The sequence below is a fragment of the Cyphomyrmex costatus genome, unplaced genomic scaffold (assembly GCF_001594065.2).
Source record: "Cyphomyrmex costatus isolate MS0001 unplaced genomic scaffold, Ccosl1.0 scaffold1827, whole genome shotgun sequence".
Lineage (NCBI taxonomy): Eukaryota > Metazoa > Arthropoda > Insecta > Hymenoptera > Formicidae > Cyphomyrmex > Cyphomyrmex costatus.
The window spans coordinates 2,767-22,559 of NW_017275855.1; the positions used below are offsets into that span (position 1 = coordinate 2,767).

The 19,793-nt window shown below is 34.9% G+C and overlaps 4 protein-coding genes across 4 annotated transcripts in view; 2 read left to right on the forward strand and 2 right to left on the reverse strand.

The window, feature by feature from the left end:
* Window positions 1-943: 943 nt before the first annotated feature.
* Window positions 944-3,213, forward strand: Scgbeta (sarcoglycan beta). The gene is made up of 4 exons (XM_018537845.1): window positions 944-1,104; window positions 1,698-1,859; window positions 2,077-2,299; window positions 2,484-3,213. The coding sequence occupies exons 2-4, from the start codon at window positions 1,720-1,722 to the stop codon at window positions 3,138-3,140; spliced, it is 1,020 nt and encodes a 339-aa protein (XP_018393347.1). The 5' UTR covers window positions 944-1,104; window positions 1,698-1,719; the 3' UTR covers window positions 3,141-3,213.
* A 581-nt stretch (window positions 3,214-3,794) lies between these two features.
* LOC108772320 (interleukin enhancer-binding factor 2) lies at window positions 3,795-6,480 on the reverse strand. The gene is made up of 5 exons (XM_018537839.1): window positions 6,381-6,480; window positions 5,368-5,671; window positions 4,940-5,246; window positions 4,333-4,590; window positions 3,795-4,096 (listed from the first exon to the last, which is right to left on the reverse strand). The coding sequence occupies exons 2-5, from the start codon at window positions 5,662-5,664 to the stop codon at window positions 3,810-3,812; spliced, it is 1,149 nt and encodes a 382-aa protein (XP_018393341.1). The 5' UTR covers window positions 5,665-5,671; window positions 6,381-6,480; the 3' UTR covers window positions 3,795-3,809.
* A 1,969-nt stretch (window positions 6,481-8,449) lies between these two features.
* Window positions 8,450-10,455, forward strand: LOC108772318 (calponin homology domain-containing protein DDB_G0272472). Its single transcript, XM_018537837.1, has 5 exons — window positions 8,450-8,769; window positions 8,882-9,399; window positions 9,499-9,687; window positions 9,954-10,083; window positions 10,230-10,455. Exons 1-5 carry the CDS (start codon window positions 8,496-8,498, stop codon window positions 10,307-10,309), a joined length of 1,191 nt encoding a protein of 396 aa, XP_018393339.1. The 5' UTR covers window positions 8,450-8,495; the 3' UTR covers window positions 10,310-10,455.
* Window positions 10,456-16,857: 6,402 nt separating this feature from the next.
* Window positions 16,858-19,793, reverse strand: part of LOC108772314 (disintegrin and metalloproteinase domain-containing protein 10) — a 69,832-nt gene continuing 66,896 nt past the window's right edge. The window contains exons 13-19 of the mRNA XM_018537833.1: window positions 19,372-19,539; window positions 19,153-19,280; window positions 18,963-19,077; window positions 18,761-18,895; window positions 17,844-18,074; window positions 17,285-17,718; window positions 16,858-17,230 (exon numbers count right to left, since the gene is read on the reverse strand). Coding sequence (XP_018393335.1) covers window positions 16,858-17,230; window positions 17,285-17,718; window positions 17,844-18,074; window positions 18,761-18,895; window positions 18,963-19,077; window positions 19,153-19,280; window positions 19,372-19,539 — 1,584 coding nt within the window. The remainder of the gene's footprint in view (window positions 17,231-17,284; window positions 17,719-17,843; window positions 18,075-18,760; window positions 18,896-18,962; window positions 19,078-19,152; window positions 19,281-19,371; window positions 19,540-19,793) is intronic.

Here is a 19,793-nt window from a genome sequence, read left to right on the forward strand (position 1 = left end):
TGCGATTTGTTCACCTTTTACATTTCTTTAATTAAAAAATAAAATAAAATTTGAATTAAATTTTACATAACACTATCTTAAAGCTTATTAAATTCTCTTCAAAATGACCTATTATTTTTTTTAATTCTACCAATAAACATTTAGTAATTACACAAAATGAACTCGGTATCTCATAATAGGGGCCTCTCCTCTACTACTCTGCTTAAAATTTTCTATAAAAAAATATAGGAACATAGAATTTGTATAGGTATTTATAGTTTTTAATAGTTTCTATAGTAGCGCACGAGAGCGACTATAGAAGCTCTACAGTTATCAATAAGATTCTATGAGTATAATAATAGAAAACTATTGCGGATTGGGATTTACCGATTCAAAACGCTCATTAAAAACTATAGAAGTTTCTTAATAGTTTTCTATAGAAAATTTTAAGCAGGGTATAATTTTCTCGCAATAAAAGTAGATTTTATATTTTATATTTCAGCGGTGCACATGAAAGTATTACGTATTTTGTATTTAAAATTGAAAGGTTGAAAGCTTTATGTATTTCATAATTTAAATAATAACATTAATCGTCAATCTTTAGTATTTAAAATACAAAATACTTTTAATCTTTTATTATTATAATACTGAAATACAAAATATAAAATACTTTTATATACTTCCATAAAATATAAAATGCAGAATATTTCATGTACACCCCGCTGAAATACAAAACACATGATACAATTGTCTTACAAATACTGTTTTCAAATAAAAGTATTTTAAATACACGCCCAGCCCTGATAAATATGAGAAAATTGAAATTAATCTTTCGTGGACGTTTTTGGCTTCGTTTGTTTGCGACTTTCAATTCTGTATTTCTCGCATTGTCAAAAAGAAGCGCGAGTGTACAAACTCTTCGAGGTGGATGTGCGCGAGGTGGATTTCCTGAGGACATTCGGCATTGATCTCTGGACGCGCAAGCGCCGACCGGTGTATCTTCACCTACTTCTATTGCTCCCGGTCGTCGTAGAATCTGCGAAAATTCGGAACGTAACACGGTCGTCTATTTTCGTTTATCTGAACAAGCAACCGCCTCCCGTGACGCTGCTGATTTCAGTCAAGGTAAGGAAACCATTCACAAAGTGACCGACTACACGTTTCGCGACGGGACAGATACATTCGAAGAAGCTCGCCATTTAATGCAATAGCTCGCGAAGGACGATCCCTCGATAAGAGTGTTATTTTTGGTAACAAAATGCAAAATTGGTTCTACGGTTTCAATTAAGATTATCGTGATGCTGAAGACACGAAGTATAAGTCATTATACGTGGGCGTAATCATATATATTAGTAGCTATGTTGATGTGTTGTAATTTGTACCGATATAGTTATAGTTGATAAAATTAAATATTGCCATTAATGCACCAGTTTTAAGACATACTTATGCTGTGCTTATGTTCGCATAAGATTTTATATTTTTATTTTCTGAAACTATCAAATAAACAAAAGCAGAAATCTTAACAAGTTATAATACATTATAAGTTAATACACACACACATGACGAAAACTAATATTTTTTAATTAGTAAAATTAACGATCTGGATCTATACCTATAATTTTATATAATTCTATTTTTTTTAATTTATAGTTATAATTTATTTAATCATCTGATTGCTCTACATTAACTCTTATAATAATCTAACATTGAATTTTTAGCAGGTGAACGAGAAAACGTTCGATGTCGGCTCTTCTAGAAGTATGCGGGAATGATACCGGGTCGCCATCGATATCGAAGGCCGACGATAATCTATCCAACAGCGATGGACCTTTGATTAAAGGCATTATCCGCCAAAATAGTTGCGGCAGTATGCATGCGAGGTGAATAAGAAAATCGTACATTAGATTATTATAACAATAATTCCTATCCAACGAAAAAGTTCCAGAAATATTTAGTAAAATAAGTCAATCGTTAATATTGTTTTTTTAGCCGAAATTCAAAAACAATTAAATATAATTAATCAACAATTGATACAATCCAAGCTAAATTAAATTAAAATTTCAGATGATTAAATTTTTACTTGGGCAATGTTAATAGGACGATCGCTTCGTACGGCATGTCATCAACGGACGAAAAATCTACTAAAAGGCGTTATTGTCTCTGGATGTTGACTTTGGTCCTGGCGGTAATCGGTCTCTGCAATCTTTTTCTAAACATCACTGTTATCGCTGTTTTGCGCATAAGTCAAGGGATGGAAGCTATAGAAATTATCCCGGACGAAAATCTTGTCAAATTCTATGGAAGAACAGATTTGGACAAGGTATACATACATATTTCACATTTAAAAACTGATCACATATATGTATGGGGTATATTAAGAGTATAAAAAAAAGTCTAAAACAAAAATCTAATAGTGAGTTAAGTGAATAGAATCTTTGTACTACTCAATACATCGATATTTCATCGCAGATATTGATATATGTTATGTTTCACATTTTCTAAAGATATCTCTGCAATCGGGCATTTGCCAGAGTTACGGCGACGAACCGATGGAAATATCCGGTGATGAAGCTGGAGTGCATGTTGACGTAAAGAATCGCGGACATACCCACGAAGCATATCCACACTCAAAGTTAGGCGTCCTACCAAATGGTACTACTATGTCGCAAGTAGAATCATTCGAAGTGAAGGATCCACGTACCGGTACAATCTACTTTACTACAGACTTCCCTAACTTTGGTCTACCAAACGGCGTTGAAACGATTGACGTGAGAATCGCAGAGACTCATCGGATCACGTCGCCAGTTAACGAGAGTCTGGCATTCAAGTCTGACAACGAAGTCTCGTTGCACGGTGCGGAGGGCGTACACATGGAGAGTAAGGACATCGTGTGGAGCGCCGATCTCGACATCTTCTTGAAGAGTGTGAACGGCAGCGTCGTGCTGGACGCCAAGGACGGCGTTTTCATTGATATGGAGGATATTCCGGTGTCACCTATGTTCCTGCAGAGCCCGACCACAAGCCACGAGCAGTACAAAGTCTGTGTGTGTATGCCGCAGGGCAAGCTTTTCAGGATACCAGTCCGACCAGGTGCAAGTTCTCGTACAGTTAATTGCGCGCGAGTTGTCAGAACCCCGGAGAATGATCCCTGCCTACACTAGGTTCCAAGTAAAGAGTAATGTTTTCTATCGTACACTTCATTACACGCTTAAATGACGTGCATATCACTGCCAAATTGCATACAAAATATAAGCATATTTCGAATAATGTGTGCATAATATTATGAGATTTAATGTGCATACTTCATCAGTAGACAATATAGTGGAAGATATATTCGAAATATTTATAAAAAAAAACAATCTGATCTCTCAAATATTTATACGATATCACTGCAACACAGTAACCAAATGTTTAATGAGATCAGATACATTTTTCAATAAAAAAAACTTTATATAAAATCTTTAGAGGGTAAATCTCTTCATGGCATTTATACAATATCGTTGAGTGTAGATGCTTAAAGTGCTATAGAAAAATTCTTAAAAATAGAATAAGTTACTTAATCGGGTAGAATTCACATTGATCTGTACTTTATTTTAAGCCAAATCTCACATTTTGAGGATATTATCATCGTCAAATTGCCTATATTTGATATAAATGCAATACCATGTAAAAGTATCATTTCAAACACATCAACATAATTCGTTTATCATCGAAATGTATGTATGCAAATATGTTATAAATACAATACGTTTTATTAAAAAAAAACGCAAAAAAAAATAATTTCATACGAAAAGGAGAACTCACAAAACGTTCCTATTTTACTCAAGATCCTAAACACTCTCGGTGATCATCTCCTCGGTACTTTCGTCCATGTCCTCTTGCTGCTCCTGTTCCGTGGGTGGCTCATATGCCTTTTCTAACGGGCTTGCCACTACGCCTCCTGCCCACACGCTCATTTCTACTGCGAGTTTGTTGGTGCCTTCCAATAATGGTCTGTAGCCACCATGAGCCAGTACGCGTAGTAACGTTTGAGCAGTGAGACATACGAGATCTTGTTGTTCAAGTGTTAATGCTGTATGCACGCGTATATTGCCACCTTCACATGGATCGGAGATACCTGAAAATAAATATTATAATTTATATACTTAGCGATTCTTATATAAAATTATATAATTAAATCGATATGACATCAATTACTTATTAAAACACAAATAATTCTTGTAATTCGTCATTCACACACTTACGAGAATTATCAGCGCATGCTTTCTCACTCCTGATATCAAATAATTTTCAAAAGTAACTATATTCTAATGAAAATTTTCAATTTCAAGAAGTAATCAATTTTTAATGTACCTGCTGATCCTGGCAGAAACAATCCAGAAGCAAGCAACTGTAACACTCTCTTGTATGCCTGGTTTATCGGTAACGCTTGTCGGCTAGGATTGTTCATTATAGCATTATGTGCCAATAAATCAAGCATCCACGGAGTTAATGGCTGCAGACCTTCGAACTTGCTTCTAAGATCACGAAGCAGTCGAATTAGAACTTTAATGCTAGAATGATGAGCGTTTTCTTCGAACCACCGGGAATGTCTGATAGCAGCGAGATGTCCTACAAGAAATCATATTTCAATAATTGTTAAGTTGTATTGACTAGTGCTCGGAAGAAGAACCGAGTAAAGCCCATGGCACATAGAAAAACGTAAGGCCGTAAACGTAATCAGTAAGCGAATTGACCAATCACAGTTGAGAACGTAAGCAGTCGTCGCTTACGTTCTCAACTGTGATTGATCAATTCGCTTACTGATTACGTTTACGGCCTTACGTTTTTCTATGTGCCATGGGCTTTACATTGCAAAGTGACACCTGCCTGCCCGTTAGTCATTTGTTGCACACAGGGATATCTGAATTCCCGGATATTCTGAGCACTAAATTATGGACCATAAAAATGCAAAAATTACCTTGACAGATTTTAACGTCCAAGTGTTGCTCCGATTCCAGCTTGCGTAGATTTTGATGTAACGTGGTTATTAATACGCGCACAGTAGCTTCGTTGTTCCCAATATCGAATCCATACTCCATTTGCGTAACTCTGAAGATTTCTTTCGGATTCACAGCCTTCAAGTCATTGTGAACTTTATTCCCAAGAGCCTCTACCGCCGTTTTGGTTGGTAAAGTTTTGAGAATGACAACAATGTCAGCGTTATTGTGGCCCTTTATCATTGTACCTTTCTTAAAACTGCCAACTTGTCTTACTTCTTCCAGTTGCTACATCAAGAGATATAAAAACAAATAATATAATGTCAATGTATAATAAATATGAAAGAGGTATATTAAACAAAAATCGAGATTTAATTTATAATTGTACTATAGAAACATGTATACTTACACAAGCTTCAAAGGTTCCTGGTGCAACAATCAGATTATCAAGAACACTTTGGAGCTTAGTAACAAGATTTAAGATGGAAGTCTGTTCCTTTGGTGTAGGACACATATCAGCATTCTTCTTTACAAGAGCTGATTGAAAGTCTGATTCATCTGGAGCAGGTTTAACACGTGGAAAAGCTGCCTCGCAGAGTGTATAATCAAATGGGTGTCGTGGTAGAAACTGTTTCCTTGGAAAGCCCATTCCACGGCCCATACCACCTCGACCACCTCTAATCATCCCTCCGCGACCTCGTACCATATTGTTTCTATAACAAAATATTATATTACCAATAATTTTAGATATATCACACATAGTATAAAATTTTGTACATATAAAAGGCTATTCTGTAACTCTTAACTTAATCGTAACAATTATAATTTAAAAGCTATATAGACCCTATAATTCTAAATAAATCTTAATTTACAAACAAATATAAATTCAGTTGCATTATTCATATTCTTCTTCACAAAAACAAATTTCAATTTTCTATGGCAGAATGTAGTACTTAATAGTTTCACAATCGACTAATCTCTTTAATTTTCTCTAAAATTTTACATTAAACCACATTTTTCCTCAAATTATATAAACAAGGACTTCTTTTCTGCTTATGTCTCCGAAGACGCCAAAGCTTATGATTGATAAAATTAATAATATCTAGCAGTTTATTATAACTAAGTTTTTTTTAGATAATGTTAATTAAGCTGGTATGTCTCATATGTATAAGTTATACTGTTTCTCCGCAGATTTTTAATAAAATAATTTACAAGGTAGAATGTGTATTCACATATTCGATACATAGCAAAATATTTATTTGCTGAAATAATAGCGGAAGAATAAACGCAGTAAGAAATCAATATGACGCTCCCAGATAACCTAAGCAATATGCACGAGCGATATTCAAACGTAAATATAAAATAGTATTTCTAGTACGTACGCGAGATCAACATATTTCTACAATACACGTGAATACGTACCCAAATGACGTAAATTGGAAAGACGTGGTGACGGTTTATTAATGAAAACCGAAAAGCGCACAAAATTTATCGCCCGGCGTTCGCTACTACCATAGGTGAGGCACGCTTCCGTTCGTAGTGGGTAGTTTCGGTACCTGCTCTTGCGACCGATTGTAACAGATTGGCGCCATCTAACGTCACTTCCAAAGTATTAATGGAAAGGTGCGTATTAAGAAAGGTGCGTCCCGCAAAGCCGTAATCACACTACAAAGCCTTCCGATAATCCGATTCTGACTCCACTCCCGACTTCAGAGTCGATCGAATAGAGTGATTTCTATTCTTAGAACATATATATGTTCTAAGTTTCTATTCTCGAGTCAGCAGTCAGATCATCGGCTGCTGCCTTGCTGTGATTGGTTGAATGCTTGTCTTCTTCCATAAAGTGGGAGGAAAAGAAGGATTATGATTTGTTGATTCTCTTACGCATCATGCACAGTGTTGCGCTTAGATGGTTTTAAAATCATCTAGATAGAGATGAGATGGAAATCCGTAAATATGGTTTTGATTTGCAAAAATCTAGATGTAAGATGAGATGTTCCAATTTTCCATCTAGATGACCATCTAAGATGGTTTCATGTAGATGTCGGCAAACACTGATCCATGCATTATGCGTCATGCGAAAGTGTGTGCTGCGGCCTTTAACATTTGGTGAGCAACATGCATAAACGATGCATTATGCGCCATTTGGATGATATTAGGTGCATCCAGAAGCACGACCGGCCACTAAGCGCTCAATGTACCCATTTGTGTTCCATGTTTTAATTAGAATTAGAATAAATGTCTAAACGTTTTCGAAAACTTTTTTATTCGTTTTTTTATTAATTTAAAATGAAACCTCTTAATGGAAGACAATGTATAAGAATTTTCATTAGTTATAATATTATTGAGCTATAATAATACAATAATTGTATTATATTTAGTTGAAATAGTAGGAGATATAGAAAATATTGAATTAAATATTCCTTCAAAGGAAATGTTAATGAAATCTAATAGTACCCACTCCACAAAGGTATAATTCACTATCAACTGAAAATGAATTTTACTTATAACAATAATAACCGGACTGGTTTTTTTTTTTTTTTTTTTTTTAGATTGAAGTAAAAGTAATAAAAATGGGTCGACCGATATTTGTAGTACTAAATATAGTTTTATCAGATATTGTAGCAAAATCAAAACTTGAGCTCGATATTATATATCCTGACAAACAAAATTTGTTTGTCAGAAGGACATCTCCTTCTGACAAACAAATTTTGTTTTTCAAGACATGCAATATCGAACTCAAGTTTTGCTTTGGATTAACAACGATTATGTGTTTACGAATTTTTTTCTTTTTACGACTCCTTTTATCTCCTTATGTGGAGCATAGGACGTCTCTATAGGCCCTCCTTCCTCTTTTGTCGCCGAATCCAAACGGCGTTGATGATGATCATAGATCTTTTGATCACCAGGTGGAGCGCCATTTTTTGGCTCATTAAACGCGAAAAATCGCGTTTGGGCGGCACGTGAGGATTTGAACTCGGGTCTATAGATCGCGAGTCAATCACACCGAGCGGTGAGCCACTCGACGCCACAAGATACGAATTTAATAAAATGTTATTGGATCAAAATGTACTGAAAACTTATTATATATTTTTAACTCGTAGGAAAGCACAAATATGTTCAGTTCAATTTCCAAGCGTGAACACGGCAAATACAGCAATATACGTATAATTGCACGATACGTATATCGCGCGTATTAAAAATAATAAATCTGTAATTTAATTTGTACTCTCTCAATGTGTGTATTAATATTAATTGTATCGATAAAAATCGATATGTATTCGAAATATTTAATTGCATAAAGTAAAGAAATCTTTAATTAAAAAATCCAAATAAGCATAAACTTCTAAGAAACAAAATTTGCATTTAATCTACCTTGTAATTTCATCAATCCTGTCAACATTCGATATTTGCATTACTTTCTTATTGAAAACGTAATATCAAATTACTTGAAATTAATCAACTATCGCAAAAGCATATGCTGCGCGCAATATGGCGCCGCGCAAGAAAAAATTACATCGTGACGAAACGTAAAAGATGTTGAAAACTCGTAGAGGATGGTACTTAGTGGACATAAAGACGGACGAGAATGACAAAAAGATAAAGGATGAGAAGGAAGATGCATTAGAGGCGAGACGAGCAGCGATAGTGAAGCGAGGCGATAATAAAATCGCACGACGTCGTTCGCAGGCCGAGCAACGAGAAGCCATTATAGCGGAGGAATTATCGCGTGCTCAAAAAGCTATTGAATCGACACAAGAAGAGATTGAAGTGGCGCATAGACTAGCTGCTGAATTGTCGCGGCGTAAAAGTAAAGATTTATACTTGAATTGTACCTGAATTCGTTGAGAATCATTTATTACACGAACGAACTTTCATTCTAGCAATATCGTATAGAAAAATGATTTCTTTGCGAATTACAGATGAAGAAGTAAAACGTGCGCTAAAATCCGATCACATAAAATCCTCTGCGCGATCATCATCGAGTTGTGCTCTGGAAGAAGCCCAATCGCGTTTGATAGAGGAAAAGGTTCGTCTGGAAGCGAATCAGGCGGAACTATTAAAGCTCTGGCACGAAGATAAAATTGCCGAGAAGCTGCAACGAGCTGAAGATGAAAAGAAGAAGCAAAACAGGCGAAAAGATCTGCAGAATCAATTGGCGGACAATCAGCGACGAGTTCAACGGAGAAGAATTGAGGAGAAGGAACAGGATCGCAAGATGATGGAACAAGAGATGCGGAAAACTCAGGTGGAGAATGCAAAGACGAGAGAAGAAAAGGAGACCAACGCAATTCTTTTGAGAGCAGAGATGGCCGCGTCTATAGCAGCTAAGAAAGTATGGGAAAGGAAATATAAGGAAGCATTAAAGGATGAGGATGAAAGGATAGCTCGCATAATCACGGAAAAGGAAACACGACACGAAAAACAGCTCGGTATAAAGGTAAAACCGAGTTTCACTGAAGAGACACGTACATGATTTGAACTGTAAAATTTATGGGATAAAAATATTTCAGCGATGTATATGTTTTTCATAATGTAGACGGAACTTCGCGCAGCGAGAGAAGCGGCGATAAATAACGTAGCTAGAGAACTGCTGACTAACGTGTGCAAAGAAAGAAAAAAGCAGGAAATCGCTGATGAATTGTATCGAGAAGAGCAGAAGAGTAAATGGATGGAAGAACCTGCGTCAAGAAAGCAATACGATATTGCTGAATCCTTCAAAGAAATAGTAACATTAATCATCACAGTTCTTTGAATATTTTCTACAAATCCACTGGCAAAGTTACATAGAATATTTTCTCAAAATAGTAAGATTTCAGAATTTTTTTAACTATTTCGAATTAGTGATAAAATAAATTTGGTTTACAAATAGTTGAAAATTCTGAAATATTTACTTTAAATTTCTTAAATTGATTGTTTTTATAAAAATTGTATATAAAAAGAATCCTATGTTAGAAATTTGTTAAAAAACATCACAAATTTATGTATTTGAAGGCGAAACAGAAAGCTGAACGCAAAGCAAGAGATGAAGCGATTGATACCGCGTTTGTACAATATTTGGCCGAATTACGAAAGAAAGATATTGAGAAACAAAGAGAAGAAGATAATGCACGATACGCAAAAAGTAAGCATGCGTTTGCATTATATTCTAACATTAATGTAATTTTGAATTATAAAATTATTTATATTGCTATATAGCTTCAAATATACATACCTACAAAAAATTCTGAAAATGTTAGAAATTAAATTGGTCATACAATTATATTACAGAAATTCAATATGGAAAGGAATTAAAAAACGTTATAACAAATAACAGAGTTAATTACGCTATGAATATTTTACAACGATAGTCCGAAATTTGTGAGCAAGATAGAAATGCAAATCAATTAACTACAATGAGTGTGAAATAGTCTAAGAATAGAAACGATAATAACAACGACTGTAAGAAAAAAGATAATTGATACGAGCATCAGAAGCTATCCTAAACGATGCAACTAATACTCTTTTAATATTACTAAAAGAATTTCCTGAAAATTTAGAAATATAAATAAAATGAAATATAAATGAAATGAAATATAAATATAGATTCCAAAATTCCAATGAAAAGTGTATATGATAAATACGTAAAATTAATGAAACATATAAATACTTAAAAGATAAAAAATAAAATATTGCATTCTTTATAATTATAATTATAACATCATTGTATAATCGTTTATAATTACATTATGGAAAAAATAAAATTATGCTTAATACGGTAAAAGAATCATATTCAAAAAGAAGAAATGATGAAATAATGCTAATAAAGTTTGAAGCTCACGACCGTACAATAACGAGTGCAAAAACCTATCAATTCCGAAAATTCATTTAAGTTCATGAAACTCATATTTTAGTGTAATGATTAATTTTATTAAATTTAGTAGTATTAAATTTAATTTATGACATATATATATAATATTTAATAGAAAACTAGTTCCTTCTTCATAAATTAGGGCATATTCTCTTATCAAGATGTTTTTACTAAATAAAAACGTGTCTATTATACTATATACGTGCTAGCTCGTTTTTTTTTTTCTTTGCACGATCGCAGCTTCTTCATCTCTTCACATTTCGTCTAGTATTTATTGGTATACAGGTATGTACATATCTTCCCGGCGCAGGATTTCTCTCTGCGAGAACTCCATTATATTTGTACAAAGTCCGTGTAAAAATACAGCAGCCCCATCTTATATCAATTATAAGTTTATGTGGTACGCGATAAGAGTTAAAATAATAACAGTCTCGCCTCTCGGACGTATCAAATATTCCGAATAGGTTCGGATCGAGACCACTTGTGCCCTCGACTTTGTTCGGATCCGAGTGTTGTGTGTTATATTATTTGGCATGTGGGGGGACATGCGATCCCAACATCTCGTCCCTGCTAATCGTTAAATGGAACAAGAAGCACTCGAGTTTAATGGGTATGACTACGGCATTAATTGTAAGTACGAGCAATCAATTTGTTGGGTAGCTGGCTATAGTCGCCACAGTCGCTCAGCCCTATCATCATTCACAGATCAAAAATAGAGTGTTCAGCTACGACTACTGAAGTATGATGCTTCCTTAAATCATACGACGAGCACTCATACATACGAGAAAAGATTCTACAGCAACACCAGCAATCTTCCCTGCTAGATAATTCATACGATAGTCTTCGTTCTTATTCACGATCGAATCTCGAAGCTTAAGAAAGTTGCTATCCTTTTACAAAAGTAGATCAATCTTATCCTGTGAAATAAATGGAGTTAGAAGAAATCTAATTTTCATTGGAAACTTTAACTTCGTTATTCTGTTCTGTTCCCATTCTTAGGAAATTCGAATAAAAATCAGAATTCCTTTCAACGCCAATTTTTTCCTCTTAACGTACGTTTTGTAAAAAGCTTTTTGATTCTTTTAATGATTCTCTTTTCCTTAACAGTACATTGATAATTGAGGCATTCCTCAATTATCAAACCCGGCACCTTTAAAACACCATTTTTATTTTTTTTTTAATTTACTGATTTATTCTGGCGAATATTGTATATAGCCTGGCGGAAACAGTGGTTGTACTTACGTAATGTAGGAAGTTATAAAGCTAAGATCGTGTTAAATAGTCAACGTCAAAGAGTTCAAAATCCCGGTAAAAATAGTGTTACTATTTACCCCTATTACAATTAGCCCTTTGTTCTCCTATATGACGATGCGATTCCGCAACGATATTTTTATAAATTTCTGCAACTTACAAGCGTGAATAACTTCACAAAAAAATCTCGAATTTTTTTCGTAAAATGTGTGTTTTATAATTTTATCTGTAAAATACGTCAGCAATTTAAAAAAAAATAAAAATTATGTTTCAAAGGTGCCCGGTTTGACGTGGAATGCGTCAATTTCTTTCTAATTTCATAATACTAAGGTTTTGTTCCACACTTCGATAAACTTCAACTCATTTTCTCACTATCTTACTTTTTTGTTTATCTATTAAATAAAGTGTTATATAGTTTATCCAAAAATGGAACAAGTGGTCCTAAGTATAGTATTTAGTTACACACACATACAAACACACACACACATTCAATTTGTTAAATAAAAGAAATAATACTACAGATATTACGTGATATCTAAGGCCGACTGATTTCTATTTTCCTTTCTAAACTTATTCACGTTTCTCTTTGATTTCGCTAAATTGATTATTTTCTCAATTACTAAATGTTCTTGCGCTAATCCAGACTCACTCGCAACTCAATTTAAAATAGTACAAAATCTTTTCTCGTATGCACGCGTTCTCCATCGCGTTTGCCGAATTCTTAGGATTGTAGAAAATCGCTAAATAATATGCGTTTATCAATTTGATTCACTTCACCGCGACTAAATCTCTCGGTAGACAGACTATATAAGGATAACAGCTACACTTTTTATCATCTCTACACATTACAGAATTCAAATATCCAAACATTTCTGCCGTCTACCTGATTCTACGATCAAGCTACACGCTTTCTTGCCTTCATTCTTTTTCTGTTTTTTTTTGCTTCTTGTTTTTAGATTATAACGTAAATCTTACGATCAAAGCGGAATACATACTACTCTTACTTGTACAACATATATAAGTATGTATCACAATATATGTGTATATATATGTATATGTATAGATGCATATAGACACAACGGAGTACAAACGAAGTTAACAAGTGTCCAGATTAATACGGATTAAACGCTCGCCGCGCTCGCATGCGAATTCGTAGCGATTTCTGCGCAGCGACTAGGCACAACAAAGCGAATCGCGCAACATGGCTTATAATCGATTAAAAATTTAGAAATTGAAATTGACATTTCAGTGGATTTAAATGCTACAGACGCTCGTAAAGTTGATGTCTCTGTTCTTTTCTTTCTCTTCCTTTTTTTTTTTTTTTTGATAAGTAAAACATGTAAATTTTTTAAATATACTTCAATTGTGTATTAATTGTTATTTAAAATTAAGAATTATGTGAATTTTTCTTTTATAAAACGTGTCCAGTTATTTTATGAAATAAATCCCATTCAACTAATATCTGCGTCTCATCAGCTCATACATTATTCTTTTTATTACTTTATTCAATTAAATTTCATTCACCCATTTCCTTACTACAGTATAGCATCGAGAATTTAATTCACCGAAATAATATCGATTTCAATTCCCGATTAATTCAAGAGAGGATATAACACAGCTCTGTCTTAAAAGTAAAAGCTTCCTTACGAGTTAAGCAATTCTGTCTATGGGTTCATGTAAAAGTAACATCACATCTTCTTATGAATTAAGTACATTTACGGGAGCGCGTGTACGTGTACACACGCATACACGCGCACATATGCAAACAGATCTCTCTTGAGAATTGTTGCTATGAACACCAGCTTCGCAGTTACAGAATTAATTATGAACATACAGAACACGGTCGGTCATGTGTAATTGTCGTATTAGACAAAGCATAATTTCTTGCAAAGTCTTAGTTTACCTAATATATAATTGTAAATGTTCTTATGAACTTTGGAGTTCAAACATCGCTTAATTAACAAATTAGGCTTCAAATTGTTTTTAATTAACAAACGTATATCAAATAATATGGCGCAACATAATTTTAATATTTGTTCCAACTGCACGCTGTTACAAAATTTAATCATACGCATATGTATAACTGATCGACACGTTCTTTTAAAGATAAACAACAAAATTTGATCAATTAGAGATACACCTTTCTTTAACTCAAAGCAAAATACTATTTAAAAATAAAATTTTCATTCGCCGGAAGAATTAATTCATTTAACTCCGAACGGTATACATTTTTAATTGAAAACTTGCTCACGTTAAATTATGCAAGTACACAGCGATGTTAATAATTTTAGTCAAACAGCTTCAATTAAGTTAAAAAAAACCTATCAGACCCTGTTTATATCATTTAGTAGTCTATACGTAAAATCTAGTTATTTTTACGTTATCTCTACCTCTCTCATTCTCGTTGAATAATACTTGTTAAGGAATGATACAAAAATGAATGCCGCCAACGAGCGTATTAATATTATTAATGTTATTATCCTTGAGTATCGAGTCCGTATCGATCCGACTTGTTACTTTATTATACACAGCGACTTCTCGTACATCGCGGCGCGTCAGGCTGATAGTATGAGAAATCGGCGATCGTAAACGGATCTTAAAGAGGATGCATTAACCGTACTCATACGTGTTGGCTAATAAGAGCTAGTTTAGTCGATTTTATAATGATTAATCAAGCCGGCTATCACGATTTTGTCGCCATGAGTAAAATCGTGGCAGTTCAGGAGATCACGGCGACACTCGAGGGGAATGTACATGAAGCTGATTTGTGAAACGCGAATATTCTGTATCGAAATACATTTTAGCTCGAGTGCAGCGGCGCACGTGCTTCGAGCGCAAGGAACTTAAACTCGGCAAACACATTCGACAATGCGTTGCAAAAGAATGCTAATTAAGTAGAATCGATAAAAGTATATTTCGTGTGTTATATGAATTATGGAAAAATTATCTCTCTGATATAATAGAATATATACAATATAATAGAACATATATAACATATTATGCGGATTTTCCACAAAGTTTTCTTTGAAAAAAACATTTAAATACGAAAAAACAATTATCTATCGACTCTAATTAATCGATTTATCTTTTGCAGAGTGAATAGGAATGTCTGCTCGGTCAAGCATATTTATAAATGAAAGATATACTCAGAAATGCAATTAAATATTATATATAAAGAGGCATAAGTACCAAATAATAGCACCAGATATTAGATTTGAAGATTAAATATGAAATAGAAAAAAAAACAGCATGTTTTCCGTTAATAAGCAATGAAAATCGATTAAAAAGTCGGTGTCGCTAAAACTCAGCATAATGGATGTTAATGAAAATATTTTGTACAGTCTTAAAAATATAAGCAATTTGTTGTCGGTTCGTCTCAGAATTTTCGCGGACGTCCTAAAAATGCAAAGTATATCTAATAAGATGCTTCATGAGATGTAATTAGGAATTGTCGACAATAGGAACCACGAATGAATAATAACGTCATAATATTATAACGTTACAGGTAGATCGGGCGGCGAAGAAACAAGAGAACCTCCCGACCGACGATCTGTTCACAACTGACGTTTCACGATTCCCATCGATGTCAGATCAGTTCTAATCGTGGTATGTTAAGTTTTGTTCCTCTGCGTCAATACAATAGCCCTAGCTAAGAATAAATGCTGTAATTAATACATTGCATTATAACAGTAGCTATAATATAGAATTACATGTTGATTATATCATAGCTAAAGATATAATATCGCAATTATAATGTAATTTAGCTATATTATAGCTAGGGCCATAATATAAAGTACGTAATAGCTATGTTACAGTTAGGATTAAAATATAGAGTATTTTATAGCCGTATCATAGCAACGACTGTAACGTAGTATCTATTACGACTACATTATAACTAGGGCTGTAATTTCAAAAGGAGCGACTAATAAAAATTAGTCAATCAAGGCTGTCGACGCAATAAACCTTTTGTTATCCTCTTACGACCGATATATCGCCATTTAATTGAAAATTACGCTATTTACAGACGTAATTTTTCCTAAGCGTCAAAAAAGAGGGTATAGAGTAACAGCACAGGCACAGTGTAAAAAGACTTTAAGATAAAGCATTACTTTCGACACCTCAAAATACCGCGTTGCATTTTGAGATTAATGCTGCGCACTGATCCCTGAAAATTTAAAGCTACCATCGAAAACGAATCGTAATCTGCTTTCATAGCTCCGGGAAATATTAGATGAATAGATCAATATTTATATACTTGCGGCGTTACACCAGTCGCACTTTAAACAGTGGATTTGGCCCCTTTCTTTGGAAGAAGAAAACTGGCTTGATCGTCGAAAAACTATCATCGGCGTACCCTATACGTTTGTCATCAAAGCGCAAATTCCGTTCATCGCAATCGCGCGTTGGTAGCATCGTCGAGGACAGCGCGAATGTTCGCAAACGTATGATTGGTCACCACACTATCGCTCCACTCTAGAGATGCAGAAAGGAAGAATGATGAGAATTAATGCAGCACGTCTTTTCGACAGAGCGATTAGCAAACGGTTGAAGAAAAACGAATTAAAACGTTCAATAAGTTCGGGAAACAAATCAACTAATAAGCGAGTCTTCCCTTCCACGTTCTCGGACGGGATTCTTCCACGCACGAGCTAGCAATTCAACGCGAAACTATCTATCATTTCGCGTATCCTAAAATATTATCTATTCTCGCACACGGATATAAGGGATAAAAATACGCAAGAGCTACTTAGTCGCATAGCGACTCGAAATAAACTCAAGCACGCTCATTATCCATGGTCACGTATCCGAGAAGAGAAACTCGCTCTCGGACAGCAATACTTCCAAATCGGAGGGTACGGTGTGCAAGTCGGAGTTAGCCGGTTCCGGTAAATCGCTGCCGCTGTTTCCGATACCGGTAGGGGCTATCTGTCGTGCTCTGCCTATTCTGACTCGGTCCTTTCTCTTGGCCGTTCGCAGCAACACCCCGGTTCTCGGTAGCTTCGCCGTTCTGCTATTCGCGTTCGTATGATTCACGGCCGTGGCCGGTGATTGCGCTACCTTGTCGGACTTGCGCAGCTTCACGCTGAACCTGAACGGCGGCTTATATACCACCTGGAGCCTCGCCCGTTCCTTCCTGGCGAGAGAATTCGACGAATTCTTTAGTTCCGCTCTTCCAGTCTCCACTCCAGGACGACGCGTGGACGTTAATGCTTGTTGTCTCGACACTGGCACTCTGGACCCAACCGCCCCTCCACTGGCTGTTAGACCCACCGGAGTCGATTTACTTTTCGGCATTCCGTTAACGTTGGTCCGTGCACCGGTTTCCGGTCGACATTGTGAAGATGCCAATAACCAAGAACGCACTTTACTCTTAGGATCAGCGTTCGTTTCTGGTTCCTTATCTGCTTGAATTGCCGAGTAGTCAATTACTTCCTTTCTATGTTGCTTTTTACGCTTCCTCTTGTCGTTATCGCCGCTGCTTCCACCGCCTGGATTATTGCTAGTACCTTGTCCTTTATCTCTAACAGATGTGATCTTCTTCCGTTTATTTTCTTGCGTTACAGCAGCCAAAATTTCAGCCGGTCTCTTTCGCGCAAAATCATCGACTTGCCCTGCAGATGATCTCTTTGTTTGTTGGTTTTGTTTCTTCTTGGAGTCCTTTAAATAACAAATGAGAAATTTAATTTAAGTATTAAACTCAAATATCAAATTAATATATTAATATTTAAATAGTTCAATTAAACAATAGTTTTTGTTTTCTAATTCTTTTTAAATTAATTTACCTTATTGTTAGACTTGTCGGTGTGGCTACTATCTTTATGTTTGCGATGACACCTCTTCTCTCTGACCTTTCTACTGAGAGGAAGTTTGGCACGTACCGCTGGTGGATGCACCGTTACTCCTTCCGTACCTTCCGGCGGAAGCCGTACCGTTTCCGTCGTAGAACTATGGATTATCGTGACAGACTTTAGCTTCAAGTCCGGTCGCTTGCCCAGTAATCTCATGCTTGCCACCTAAAAGAAGAAAAAGAAATCTTTATATGCACGTAACAAAATTTTGATTTTGTTGGTTTATTAATAATTAATAAAAAAAAATTATAATAAGTTAAATAAAATTAATAATTTTTTATAAATACAAATAAGTAAGATACTATTATGGTATATAAATATATGTTTCTTTACATATTTATATGTACCATTTTAATAATAAAAAATATATAATTTACAAAAAAAATTCAAATTATTTTATGCAAAGCTTTAATTAAAGATTATAACGTCTAGCAACTACAAAAATATTTGCTTCTACACGATACTTTAATCGAAGGTAGGTATGTAGAGTAAGGTATAATAATGTAATATTGAAATTTTTGTTAGAAAGCAATTAATATACATTGTAATAATCTACTTTTTATGTACCCCTACACTTACTCTCACTGTATATTTTTCTTTTCCTTAGCCGATTCTAATAATAAACATTTTAAGTATATATGAATAAGTAGATTGTTTTCTTACGCTTATTTGTACAAAAACATTTATTCTATACATCAGTATAATCTCATCGAACTATTTGTTAATTAAAAATAATAATAAATTATTAAATAATAGAAAAATTATAACAGAATATCTAAATTTTAATTTGAAAAATAAATAATTTTTGAATACATATTATTTTAAAGAAAATGTAATTTTTTTATACGTACCAGTAATGATATCGCCGCAAAAACTATCAGAGCGGCTGCATACCAATGTTCAGCGACCCACCGTCTGAAAGTGGCGAGGCTCTCGTCGGATAATAAGAGCTTCCTTAAAGTTGCTAATGGACCGCTTGGATCGACCTGAATAAAATATTTTAATTAACGCGGCTACTACTTGCACTATCCTACATGTTCAAGTTCCACTTACCTCGCGACATTTTTGAAAGACATCACAGTAGCCGTTATAATCGTTGCATGGAGTTCCTGGCTTTGAGAACATATCGGGAATATCATACGGTGGCGAATTCCAATCGAAAGACGATCTATGAAGAAAAATGATTAATTTAATAAATTTTTTTACGAAAATCGATTGATAAAATAATACGAGATAAACGTACAAGCATGGTTGATTTTCCCCGGGAAGTCGACAACATAACTCGCAAGCCTTCGTCGGCGGATCGTTCGGGCCTGGTATGCATTGGCAAGATTCCAGTCCGTATGCTAGGCAAATGCTGCCAGTGCACTCCTGTTGAAACACAAGTTTCGCGCACGTGAGATCATATTTGTTCATTTAATAAGAGAACACGTGTATAGTTTTTAATGGGATTAATATCTACCCCCATGAAGCAAACCAGCTCGCGGTTGCAAATGGTCTTATTAGGCTTGTTAATGGATGGCGGACAGTATGGGGAACGACCGTCGCAGAAGCTCGCATCGCGACAGCCGTTGTCATCTCTGCACTTGTCTCCGAAACGGAGATTACATTCGCTGGTACAGCACGGACCCTGAAAAGGAAAGCAAATAGAGTCGTCGAAATTACATCACGTCATACGCACGATGCGCCGCGTAATTACGTTATGCATGTCTGTGAGTAAATTACCTAAAGTAAATTTCATAGGATATCACTTAAATTAATTAACATTTCCGGCAAAATAAACGAACAACGAGCGATGAATATACACGAGCGAATCTTAATCTTTTACACGAAATACGAATACTACACATATCAATTATTAAACACATTATTTGTTACGTTATA

Coding starts and splice junctions, on each gene's coding strand:
- LOC108772320 (XM_018537839.1), bottom strand. CDS start 5,664: ATGGTACGAGGTCGCGGAGGGATGATTAGAGGTGGTCGAGGTGGTATG. Junction 5,247..5,367: donor CAGGAACCTTTGAAGCTTGT/GTAAGTATACAT, acceptor CTCTTGATGTAG/CAACTGGAAGAAGTAAGACA. Junction 4,591..4,939: donor GGACGTTAAAATCTGTCAAG/GTAATTTTTGCA, acceptor GATTTCTTGTAG/GACATCTCGCTGCTATCAGA.
- LOC108772318 (XM_018537837.1), top strand. CDS start 8,496: ATGTTGAAAACTCGTAGAGGATGGTACTTAGTGGACATAAAGACGGAC. Junction 9,400..9,498: donor AAAAACAGCTCGGTATAAAG/GTAAAACCGAGT, acceptor TTCATAATGTAG/ACGGAACTTCGCGCAGCGAG. Junction 10,084..10,229: donor TAATGCACGATACGCAAAAA/GTAAGCATGCGT, acceptor ATTATATTACAG/AAATTCAATATGGAAAGGAA.
- Scgbeta (XM_018537845.1), top strand. CDS start 1,720: ATGTCGGCTCTTCTAGAAGTATGCGGGAATGATACCGGGTCGCCATCG. Junction 1,860..2,076: donor TGCGGCAGTATGCATGCGAG/GTGAATAAGAAA, acceptor CAATGTTAATAG/GACGATCGCTTCGTACGGCA. Junction 2,300..2,483: donor GAAGAACAGATTTGGACAAG/GTATACATACAT, acceptor CATTTTCTAAAG/ATATCTCTGCAATCGGGCAT.